Source organism: Sinohyriopsis cumingii, chromosome 3, assembly GCF_028554795.1.
Source record: "Sinohyriopsis cumingii isolate HCF-2022 chromosome 3, ASM2855479v2, whole genome shotgun sequence".
In the NCBI taxonomy this organism is placed as follows: domain Eukaryota; kingdom Metazoa; phylum Mollusca; class Bivalvia; order Unionida; family Unionidae; genus Sinohyriopsis; species Sinohyriopsis cumingii.
The window spans coordinates 91457321-91469796 of NC_142963.1; the positions used below are offsets into that span (position 1 = coordinate 91457321).

The 12476-nt window shown below is 34.9% G+C and overlaps 1 protein-coding gene and 1 long non-coding RNA gene across 7 annotated transcripts in view; one reads left to right on the plus strand and one right to left on the minus strand.

The window, feature by feature from the left end:
- LOC149803278 (mismatch repair endonuclease PMS2-like) overlaps positions 1–12476 on the plus strand; it is a 163936-nt gene that overhangs the window by 148461 nt on the left and 2999 nt on the right. For 5 of the 6 annotated variants that reach the window (XM_089952949.1, XM_089952950.1, XM_089952951.1 and 2 more), the window contains 2 exons: positions 2614–2718; positions 5861–5896. In XM_089952949.1, coding sequence (XP_089809075.1) covers positions 2614–2718; positions 5861–5896 — 141 coding nt within the window. Of the gene's footprint in view, positions 1–2613; positions 2719–5860; positions 5897–12476 lie in introns of those variants that run through there. The other variant, XM_089952952.1, reaches the window with a different exon arrangement.
- The window catches only part of LOC149803279 (uncharacterized), a 67260-nt gene that overhangs the window by 34078 nt on the left and 20706 nt on the right, over positions 1–12476 (minus strand). The window lies entirely within an intron of this gene.

Sequence of the window (12476 nt, forward strand, 5' to 3'; positions counted from 1 at the left end):
TAATAGACTGTGTTGTTTTTGTCCCTCCATGCTACAGCACATAATTGTCTTTTGTCATCATGACACTCTCATCCTTGTCTTTAAATTTTGTTGTTTCATGCATTCCCTTTCTATTGGTTCATACTGTACCTAGGCAATAAATTTGTTGTTTTCTATGTGACTGGAACAGTGCGGGGCTAGAGAACAAGTTGTCCATGTAAACTTCATGTGATTCTCCATGTATTTTCTCTAAAATCAGTGACAATGCAGGCACCAAGACCCTCCTATTTTGTGTATTCAATCTGGCCTTTTTCTCTTCCTGTATACACCTGGAACTTGTGTACATAATGTGGGTCTGCTCATTCCCAGACTTTTATTATTCCAGATGGCTGTAATGGCAAATATTGCTTGAAGGATAAACTAAGTTTATAGCAATCATTCTGTCATCCACACTTTCCTCTTTATGACCCTTATAATTTGCAAGACTGGTCTTATGTGACAGAACTTGTCATGTTCAGGTTGGCATCATGGATTCTACCTGGTGTCATTCACATGAAAATACTTGGACAACTTTTCAGAACATACTCTGGGAATACTTAGTATCTGGTAGAGCCATGAAGATTGCCAAGCTGAGGTAAAGGTTGGAAGTGCCAGAATTGACATCAGATGTCTTCCTAGAAAGGTCAGCATTTTGTCTATTGTCATGGGTTGCCAAAGTGAATCAGGCTTTCCTTCCACACATCTTGCTGCATAGCCATTAGCTTGTGCCACAATTGCTTCAGTTAAAGCTAAGGCAAAAAAATATTTAAAAAATGATTTCTTTATTCCCCTCATCTAAAACCATAGTTGGAACGACACTCTATGTATTCTTTGTAACGTTCGGAGCATTTGACTCTGGTGCACTTTTCACTGTCTTCATCATTGGATTCTGTCTCAGTTTCAGAAAAGCTAGACAAAGAAGATAGTTCAATGTCACTACCAACATTTCTGAATTCAACGTTGTCAAGTTCATCCTTAGAAAAACCTGAAAATTCAGACAGATTATGAATTGCTAGCATGAAACAAAAGCCATTGTTTCCACTGTCAACTACAAATGCCATGTTTTCCTCCTGATTAACTAACACATGGCACAGAATGGGAGAAAATGCCTTGAGTTATTAAGAACAATCATTTGTTAACTCTTTCTTGATTGGTTAAATGTCCTTTTATCTCCCATTATTGACCAATAAGACTGATTGTAACATGGACATACAGAGCAGATCTATCCAACATGAAGGGGGTGCTAAACCCCAGCCAAGTCAAAGACAAAATGGTACCATCGGCATTCAGCATTAATAGGTTAGGTTAGCGTTAGGACTGGTCGGCCTAGTGTCAGGATGATGTGACTAGGTGGGACATCTTGCTACATGTGTGTGGCATGAGCTCCCACAGTGCTAGACATCACTATAAACTGCCACACTGCAGGCATCATAGCAATAGGACTGAAAAATTGTTAAAGCTACATTAAAATCCAAATTACACACACACACACACAATCACGTCAAAAAACTGATAGCTCTTCTTTGTCATTTTCATGTCCTGGACTTAATAGGTAGGATGTAAAAAAAGAGTTGATAACTTTATTTGCATTTTATAATAATTTATTCATTGCACTTTCAGAAACTGGTATTGTCTAGTCTGGCAAAATTCATTTTCTTTATTTTAATAACTGCTAAAAATAGTGTACTTCAGACTAATTCAGGCTGATTTTTCAAGCACATGGGGGCAGTCATTTTAGCTAGCGGTGTGGTTAGATCATTTACAGTTTCCACAAGTACAGTGTCCAAAGAAATTTCATCCACAGTATATGAAAGTAACAGAGAGGTATGCCAACATTCTGTCCATTGTTCATGTTGTAAATGCCAACAACTTCATCTTACACCTGTCACACTCTATCAGAAGTTCACAATATCTGTAGAGCGCCTCCTAAGATCTAGAGAGCATAACGAGCAAGCAGATATATCCGCTATGGCAAATAGTAGTGATTGTTTATAAGCGGATTTATAAATTGCTGTGGAGGCAAGGCACATGTATGCAGCAGACATACATGATAGTGGTAAGTGTTAATCGCAGGGTTTATTTAATTTAAATTGATGTCATAGAAGAAAAAAATGTAAATTTTTGGGGTGGTATAAAATATGTCTTTAATGCCATGTTGGTTGCTAAAAGTTGTTTAGTTCATTGCTTACTTGGCAGGTAGGTTAGTGGGTTTAATGGTATGCCAGCGCAATACTCACCAATTAAAAGTTAATTTTTTTTAAAGATTAAATACTAAAATGTGAAAAGAATGAAATTGCACCAATAAACTTCCATTAGAAAAGGCGCCAAAAATTTGTTGTTGTGATCGCTTTAGATTTTACTTATTTTACTTATTTTCTGCATGATAATTACTGTTTACAATGGCAACAGGAACCTTAGGAAAGCTTCATAGAGGCAAGCTGTATAATTGCTGATTAGACCCCAGTTATTTTCTATAAGCAGTGAGGGATATAAAAAATATTGCAGAAATTATCTTTATGTAAAAACTACATGCTATACAGTATTATATACAGTATTACAGCTTGCTGATTTCCATTATGCTTCTTTTCTTGACAGGGTATTCTATGTAGACCTTCAAGAGTCCGTCAGATGTTTGCATCGAGAGCATGTCATAAATCAGTTGTGATTGGGACTGCTCTTAATAAAGGGGCGATGAAAAGGGTAAGCTAATTAGACAACAGCCATTACTTATTGAAATAATGCATGACCTTTCACATTCAAGCAGCTAGGCATAATGGTGGGCGCTGTGGACTTAGGGTTAGATAATCCTTTGTTAAAGTCCCACTCCGGACATGACCATTTTGCAAGGCTCTTAATCTCAATTGCTTCAGCTGACTTGGCTGTAAATGAGTACCAGCATTATTTAGATGGGGTGGGTGGTAGGTGAAATAACCTGCTAAGGACTGCCAATTTCAGTCATTACAGAATATGGTGTTAAAGTCACAAGCAAAAGATTTATTATTAAGGATCTGGTTTCTATTTCTAAAACCCCTAATGAATTCTGTTAATACTTGGGATTTTTCATTCTGAAGCAATGACAGTTAATTCCATGATGTGTTCACTTAACTACTGATCATGGGCTCCAAGTCACAAACAGAAAATTTGTATTATGTTCTTGATTAAAGTCCAAATAAAACTTAACCCATGGGTGGATTGCTTCTCTTCATACTTGTGATGTCTCTTTATAAATCCACTGATTTATTCAGTAAAATTCTCACTTTAGTGTTAGTTTTATAGAAGTAAATTTCAGTTATTAGTAGCTTTAAAGAAAAGCATATTAAATATTGATGGACAGGTAGTTCCAGGCCTACTTATTTATATATATATATATATATATATATATATATATATATATATATATATATATATATATATATATATATATATATATATATATATGTATTTAAAGAATACAAATCATATGGCAAATAACAGTCCTTTCAAGTGCACTGGATCCAACAATGGATCACTTTTGTCAGGGATTGATTAAGATATATGTAATAAACTGACTACAAACAGTGCAAAACTATTATCTAGCTAGCCTAAGCACTTTAGACTCTTAATGAGTCTTTTTCAAAGACAAAGACAAAACATAGACAAGACAAACAAATAAAACAGACAAACCATTGTCGTTGTAAAACTTTACATGATTATGACTTGTTGCGGATACTGAAAGATATTTTATATTAACCTAGAAATCGACGAGCCATAGTGTCATCTGTTATTTTATGTAAATTTATGTACGCGCAAATTATATCACGGATATTTCATTGTTATAGTTGTAATTATAGGTTATTGGGTGACTAATAAGCAAATTTAGAGAATTATTGAAAAGAGAACATGCTGGCTGCAAAAAGGTAATTTTATTTGTGAATTGCTGTCTTTTTCTAGTCTTCTTGGTTTAAACCGCTTGGTTTCAGTGTTCTAAGGCAGTGTATCCAGGAAGATTCCTTTTCTTTCCTGGTTTTGGAACTTCATTTGGGGTTGTGAGCAATTGCTATAAGTGTTATATCACTGAAAGTGTGGCCATGGGAGGAGAAATGTTCTGCGACTGGGCTCCTGTACAGCTTCTTTGTCATCCAATCAGATCTATGAAGGTTGATCCTTTTGTGTAGTTTTTCAGTTTGCTTCAATGATGAAACATTCCAAAAAGGTCTGAAGAGTTATCTAAACATTTTACTTACTGAGGCTATGTATAAAACCAGATTGTGGAGGCAACCCAAAAAGCAAAACAAACAAACCGCAATGACCTACTAAAATATAGAGAGAAGGATAAAGCTGATAGGATACCATTTATCCTGACCTACCATCCAGACAATCCCAAAGTAGGTAAAATCATCGGGAAACACCAGCCCATCGTTGAATTGTGTGTTGCAATAAAGTTAATACTCCCGAACAAACCTGTAATAGCCTACCAGAGACCAAAAACCTCAAAGACATCCTGGTCACGGCGAAGCTAACACCAGTCAGCACTCAAGATCACTTTGTCAATCTGGCCCCTGTGGCAATAAAAGGTGCAAAACCTGTCAACGTATGATAGAGACCAGGACTTTTTCTAGTACAGTGACTAGAGAAAAACTGAACATACATGGATCAAATAAAACGTGCAAAACAGAATGTAATTTATCTCATCACATGTAAGATCTGTAGCATCCACTGTGTTGGAGAAACTGAAAACTACACAAAAGGATCAACCTTCGTAGATCTGATTGGATGACAAAGAAGCTGTATAGGAGCCCAGTCGCAGAACACTTCTCCTTCCATAGCCACACTTTCAGTAATATAACACTTATAGCAATTGCTCACAACCCCAAATGGAGTTCCAAAACCTGGAAAGAAAAGGACTCTTATAGGATACGCCGCCTTAGAACATTGAAACCAAGCGGTTTAAACCAAGAAGACTAGAAAAAGACAGCCATTCACAGATAAAATTACCTTTTTGCAGCCAGCTTATTCTCTTTTCAATAATTTTCCAAATTTGCTTATTAGTCACCCAATAACCCATAATTACTACTATAACAATGAAATATCCAGGATATACTTTGCACGTACATAAAATAACTGATGACGCTATGGCTCATCGATTTCTAGGTCAATGTAAAATATCTTTCAGCATCCACAACAAGTCATAGTCACGTAAAGTTTTACAAAGACAACAGTTTGTCTGTTTTATTTATTTATCTGTCTGTGTCTTGTTTTTGCCTTGAGAAAACCTCATTAAGAGTCTAAAGCGCTTAGGCTAGATACAAGTTTTGTACTGTTCATTGTCAGTTTATTACATATATATATATATATATATATATATATATATATATATATATATATATATATATATATATATATAGTTGCTGTCTGAACTGATCAATGTTGATGTGTCAGTATTCATGAAAAATCTTCATACTGTCTGTTTGCATAATGGAATTATTTTAATTATAGATGTAATTTTTTTATACCATTAAACTGAAAAATACAAAAATTGAAGATTTGAACAAAAACAAAAATAGAAAAAATTCTGGAAAACCAGTAAGCTACAATTGAGCTTAATATAGAAATTGTTAAACAGTTGAAAAATAAAAAACACAAAACACTCAGCTTTTTAAAGTTGATGTCTACAAACAAGTTCATATAATAAACCTTGGACACTGATGTTAGGTGATATTGCATAGGTTATATTTCATTTGGTATAACATTAGTAACCATTAAAATCCAGTCTAGTAAAATCATCCTTTAGTCCATATTTGTTTTTCATAAAGCATCAAAATGAGATTAATTTATAATGTGATTATTCATTTTTGTATTACAGCTCATTTGTCATATGGGAGAAATAGAACAGCCTTGGGTGAGTTTTGGATTAGGTTCCCTGTAACATTTCATTAAAAGAAATCTCTTGCCATTTTTTAGGTTTACTGGTCATATACCAGAAGAGCTTATGGGATAGCCTGTTGTCCATCATCCATCCTTCTGCTGAGACAAGTTTGCTATCTAAACTTAAGCTATTTGCAGTATTGTCTTGAAACTTTATTCACACAGTCATGTCAAGGCCTAGTTGTTCAAAAATTACAATAGTGCTGTGTAGTCATCCCTGACTGCCACAGAGGCCATCTTAAAAGTCTTGGTATCAGTACTCCTCCCAAATGGATTGACATGGGGTTTTCGGTTGCTGTCTGGTTGGTTGTAATTGAAAATGGTGCAGATCTGATAGCCATTGTGACCACCATGACAGCCATCTTTAAAATCTTGTTTTTGCTATTAATGGAAAGTCTTATTGACATGGGGTTTTCACCAGAAGACTTATTATGATGTCTAGTTGGTTCTGACTGAAAATAGTGACCTAACCCTTACCAGCCATAACGCAGCATGTCATACTACAATCTTGATTTTTTTAACTCCCAAACCTGACAATTGTGTTTCAGAAAATGTGATTTTTCATAATCTAAAAAAGAAGACAAAAACACCACTTCATTATATGCCCATTACATGTAGCATGCATAAACATGGTTAACTGATGATGAGTAGTGAACTCAACACCAGTGGTCTATGTATGGAGACTGTAAACAGACAAAAATTAAAAGGAGGAGGCTTGGCCAAAATTTACAAATGTAATAGTAAGGTTAAAAGGGTCAACAACAGTAGTAAAATATCCTTTAAATATGAATTATGGGAAATTATGTTGAAGGGTATAACAGCTAACATCTTAACTATTCATAGAACGCTGTACCAAAAAACAAATCAGTTTGGTAAGAACACATTTATTGATGATATTACTCAGTTTTTAACAGAGGTCAACCATGAAAACATATCATCATGGGAGACATGACTATTCATATCAGGACATAAACACCCCAATATTCATTGATACTACAGATGCACTAGGTCTAGTTCAACATGTTTCAAAACCAGTGTATAAAGCCAGGAATTTATAAACTAGATCATATATATATATATATATATATATATATATATATATATATATATATATATATATATATATATATATATATATACAGAAGCAGGAGGATCTATTGAAGTTCAAAAGTGCAAAAATAAAGACTTCATATCTGATCATTGCATAGTACAATCTTGTTTTAAAATTCCAAAACATGAAAATTCAATAAAAAAAACTGTGATCCACAGGAAATATTCAGGTATTGATCATGGACAGTTATCCAATGACATTTATTTTGATTTTACTCAAATAAATGATGTTGACGAGCTAGTGGGTGATTTGAATAAAATGTAAGGCACCTGAGAAAATAAAGACATGGAAAAAAGGCATCACAGTCCATGGTTTACAGATAATGGCCAAGAACAAAAATGTGTTATACATAAAAGGGAGAGAATATGGAAAAGATATATAAAGATGATCAATGGAAAGCACTTTGTGTAGAAAGAGCAAAATACATTCAACTAATTAAAGCAACAAAGAAAGAAATGTTCACTGAAAAAATATGAGAATGCAAAGGGAACACGAAACAGCCACATAAACTGTTTAACAGTATTACAAGACTGAAAGGGGCCTCGAGTGGCCGAGTGGTCTAAAACGCTCACTGTTATGGATCACTGCCATCTCACCTCAGTCTGTGTGGGTTTGAGTCTGTGATTTGGCCATTGTGGGTATGTGAGAAAGCTTGCCAGTAGCTTCTCGTAGGTCAGTGGTTCTTTCTGGGGTTTTCCCTGGTTCTTTGCCACCATTTATACTGGCTGCCATTTATAGCCTCTCTTGTGCTGAAAAATGGCATTAAACCCTACAACAACAACAACAACAACAACACTGAAAAAGGAATACCCAGTGCCAGATAATCAAAGCAATATAGAGCTAGCAAACATGTTTGTAGAGTATTTTCTCATTAAAATTCAAGCTATTAGAGATTTGCTGCAAGAAACACAAAAATACATACCGACTTATAAGGATATTCAAACGACACAAGATGATGCAAAAAGAATCATTATTATATGCTCTTTTTTCCCCCGTTAACTTTACATTGTCAGAATCATTCAATATTACCCGATACTGAACTCGCACGACAGTACACATATAGCATTCACGTGCATAAAGGAACTACTTTCTATTGTAAACAAACAATGGACGCAGACGCCAGCACTTTTGATTTGTACACAAATCAAGTACACTCGCATAAAAGACTCTTTACTTTGTGGTTGTTTAAATTTGTTTCATGGACTGCCAAATACCAGCTGCTTTGGCACAATCCACGTTGATACAATGTTAAGGATTTAGGCTAGCTACATTATATAATATACGCAAGATAATGTCCTTACAAATAACAGTTTTACGTCCTGAATTTCCTCAGAATGTATTTTCTTAATTCTGCAAATCCGAATTACATGAGCCATGTCATAGGTTTTCAATCTGGATTATACATTTCAAAATTGTGCTGCAATTTCGATGATAAGTACAATTGCATCCTCCTTAACTGCACTCAAAATGAAATAAGCATTAAATTCCATAGTGTCTTTTTGATAATTGCAATTGAAAGACTTCATATTTTCCCCACATTATGATTTAAAACATTCAATGACAGAAACAGAAACACATTTGCAGATGTAAACACGTTTCTCCCGCACCACTTCAATCTGATGTATTTCATGTATAATTTGCACAGATGAATCCAGTCCAAAATCACAAACTTTCGTCAAATCGAAACAAAATACCAAACTATATTCATTCCAGATCAAATGGAAAATTTGTTGCAATGCGCATTCATTCACAATATGACTGCAAATTTCAATTTTAACCAGACACGCCATTTTCTTTCGAAAGTTATGTTGAGCGCATGACTAAGTTCAAATTTATATCTGGGCGGAGTTATGTGCGCATTAATAATGATGTCATTGTGTAATGACAAATCTGCGCTTGTGTATTTAGTTTGGAATACGGCATTCATTCAGTTGTTTCTTTTAGTGTATTTTGTTTATATAATTAAACCTTAGGTAGAATGAAAAAAATGAGCATATAATAAAAAGGTTACTGCATTTATATGGGAAAATATGAACTTGTTTTGTCGGAAGGATATACTGCACTCCCAAGGTCGTGCAGTATTCCACTGGTTTTAATTCACAGTATCCACCAGATGTCACCACCTTATGTCATCTGGTACAAAGTCCAAGAAATCATCTTTATTGTGTGATAAATATCTGAAATCTACCATCATTGTCATGTAAAATGTCATGGTATAGTCGTTGGAAATATCTGACTCCCTTTCCTTGGCCTCACTGTCATATGCAAATGCTTATTTAGAGCTTGAGCTTCGTAATTAACTCATTGATCATACAGTCTGTGAGATGTATTAAAGTTTGCAACTGAACACTTGTCAGTTGTGCAGCAAGATCAAATAACCACCCTCTGTTACTTGTCACTGTAGCACACTCACAGCACAATCAAAGGGTTGTCACGTGGGAAAACAAGCTATGGGATTAAGGTCATTTATTTACTGGAAGAGCCATACCTCTGCTTGGCACTGAAGAAAGTACATTAGCTATGGCACACTGAAAAGGATTATCAACTTGAAAACAAAGTGAGTGCTGCCTTTACAAACACTGGCAGAAAGCTTTTATGGTAAACAGGTACCCTATAGCTCATTTTATTAACCAGGTTATTATCAACAGGCTGGTACTCAAGTACCTGTATACCCATTAGCATCTTATATTACTCAGATATACTTACAGACCGCTCTGGTGGCCTAGTGGTTAGAGTGTCCGCCTCAGAAGCGGGAGGTGATGGGTTCGAACCTCAGACGAGTCACACCAAAGACTTATAAAAATGGTACTAACAGCTGCCTCGCTAGGCGGTCAGCTTTAAGAGGTTTGTGTTAGGACTGGTCAGCCTGGTGTCAGGATAATGTGACTGGGTGGGACATAATGCTACATGTCTGTGGCATGATGCCCCAGTGCTAAGTATCACTATAAACTGCCACACTGCAGACATTGTAGTGATATGACTGAAAATTGTTAAAGCTATGTTAAAAAGCCTAATCACACACACACATACATATACTTATGGGGGGGGGGGGGTCATATGTTTAAACAAAGGCTGTTTGAAATAAATACCAAGCTATCAAGAAAACTTTTTGATAACTACGGGTCTTGGGATATTGTTTGCTAATTAAAACAAAATAAGTTCTGATGTCTGGAAACTAGGTGTGAAATGATACACCTGTGAAGCATATCAATACAGTACATGACACACAGCCTGGCATACAATACATATCGATACATATAAGAACTAGATGGTATCTCCATCTTTGGAAGGTAGGTGGTGCCCCTTTATGTATGCTGAGGGACTGGTTTTATTTCCATTATACAGATTACAGATAGTCATATAGTTATCATATATTTAGATGCAATTTTAATCGATGACAAGATAATAAAAATACTTTCAAACAGACTACCTGTTGGTTGTTTGTGAGTTTTATTTAACTTAGAGCCATTTAATGGTGGCTCCATTTAATTCACTTAATAAATGCTTGAAACATCTTATTACCAATTCATGTCTCACTTAAATTGGGTAGATATTACGCTGTTATCATCAAAACAGAAGAAATAATGCAATTTCCTTGTTCAAAAAAATCTCATCTAAAACAAATCCTGGCATGGGAATGAGGATGAATACCAACAAAATCTTTAACAGTGTACATCCTGCAGATGCAAAAGACTGCTGCAGCCACAGGTACTTGTATTTGTTAGCGAAGAAGGAAAACTACTGACAACTTGAGCAATTTGAAATGTCCTCTTCCCTGCTGATTCTATGTTAATTTTATTTATTCCGTTGGCACCTTCATTCACTAAATATCTGCATAAAAAGAGAAATTCCAAATTTGTTCCCTATGTACAATATAAGGAGACTGAAATAAGGGGAGTAGAAAAGGACAGGGAGGAGGAAACAGCCATTGTTCAGTATTTACCTAACCCTTACATATCTCTCGTCCTGCTTCACTTTCTTAAATCAAAATCTGAAAAAGATGTCACCTCTTATTGCATTAATCTGAGCATGCTCTGTTCCTTATTTGTGTACGAATATTTTTCTGTGCTTCCCTCTGAAGGGGCATATTCATAGCTAGCTTTGTCAGCTTGAATGTCGGGAAACAGATCAAATTACTTATGTACATTTTTCCAGAGCTCACAGATATTATCATCTGAATACATCTGCTTCAAAACATAAACTTACTTTTTTGAATCAGTAGTTTACTGACCTCTATGACAGATTTATCTGTTCAAATTAATATCTTCATTTTTTTCATTCTTATTTATTTAATCTTAAACCTATATGGCTTTGTAGTATATGATCCTCAGGGATAAATGGATTCATAAAAAAATGAAAAATGCATTCAACCTTTTTTAAAGTGTCTGTATTTTAATTAGGCACAGTATTCTGCCCTTGCTACTTAATTTTCTAAATACCACAGAAAGGGAGATCGACCATCATGCTCTCTCTTCTTATCCCTCCAACATGTACATCTGACTTGTATTTAACACCCTTTTTGGGCTCAAAATCACTTGTATCTCCATTAACTAAAATAACTTGCTTACATTAACTATCATATTGTATTGATTCGCGATCTCTTGTGTCAATATGTGTATTATCGCACCAAAAGTATCAATATAAATCATTTCACCTTCACTGGAAACCCAGCAATCATGACTGGTAACTGGTTATGTATTTTTCCCTGAAGCAAGCAGTTTTACATCTGGCCTTAACATATCATCCCAAAAAGAATGACGATCACTACTGAGCATGGGCCTATTATGTGTTGACAGACTGGGTCTATGATGTACACACTCTAGAACTTTTCTGTGAGGAAGGACTGACTGGTTATACCATGTATATACACATGAAAGTTTCTAGAACATGAGGTTGGTACATCTTACGTAGATGAGGGTTTTCCATATCACAATAGTGACAGGTAAGTATTAAATAATTAAAATTATATTTACCCCTTCAAGAAAAGTTTATCCAAATTTGACCAAACTTTTCAGAAGGCATTGTGGCATAGAAGGCTTTCAATTTTGTTTACAGATGATGCCAATCACCTTCAATTATGGTCACCATTACAAAAAAATGTAAAACTAATAAATGACATTTTCTCAAAAAGTGCTTGACAGGTTTTGACTGAATTTTAGTATTTAGGCCTTTCAGGTTGATAGAAATAATGTCAGTCCACCATCAAATAATGGCCATCATTGCAAAAAATAGAAAAAGAAACTTTAAATTTTTATTTTAAAAAATCAGTAACTTCTCAGCAAAATTTGATGCAAGGAATTATGGTACATCAGGCTTTCAAATTTCTACAGTTTATACCAATTAGACATCAAATATGGTCACTGTTACTAAAAATAGAAATACTTTGACTTCTCAAAAACCACTCAGATTTCTGTTGAATCGATGGTCATATCATGAACATAGA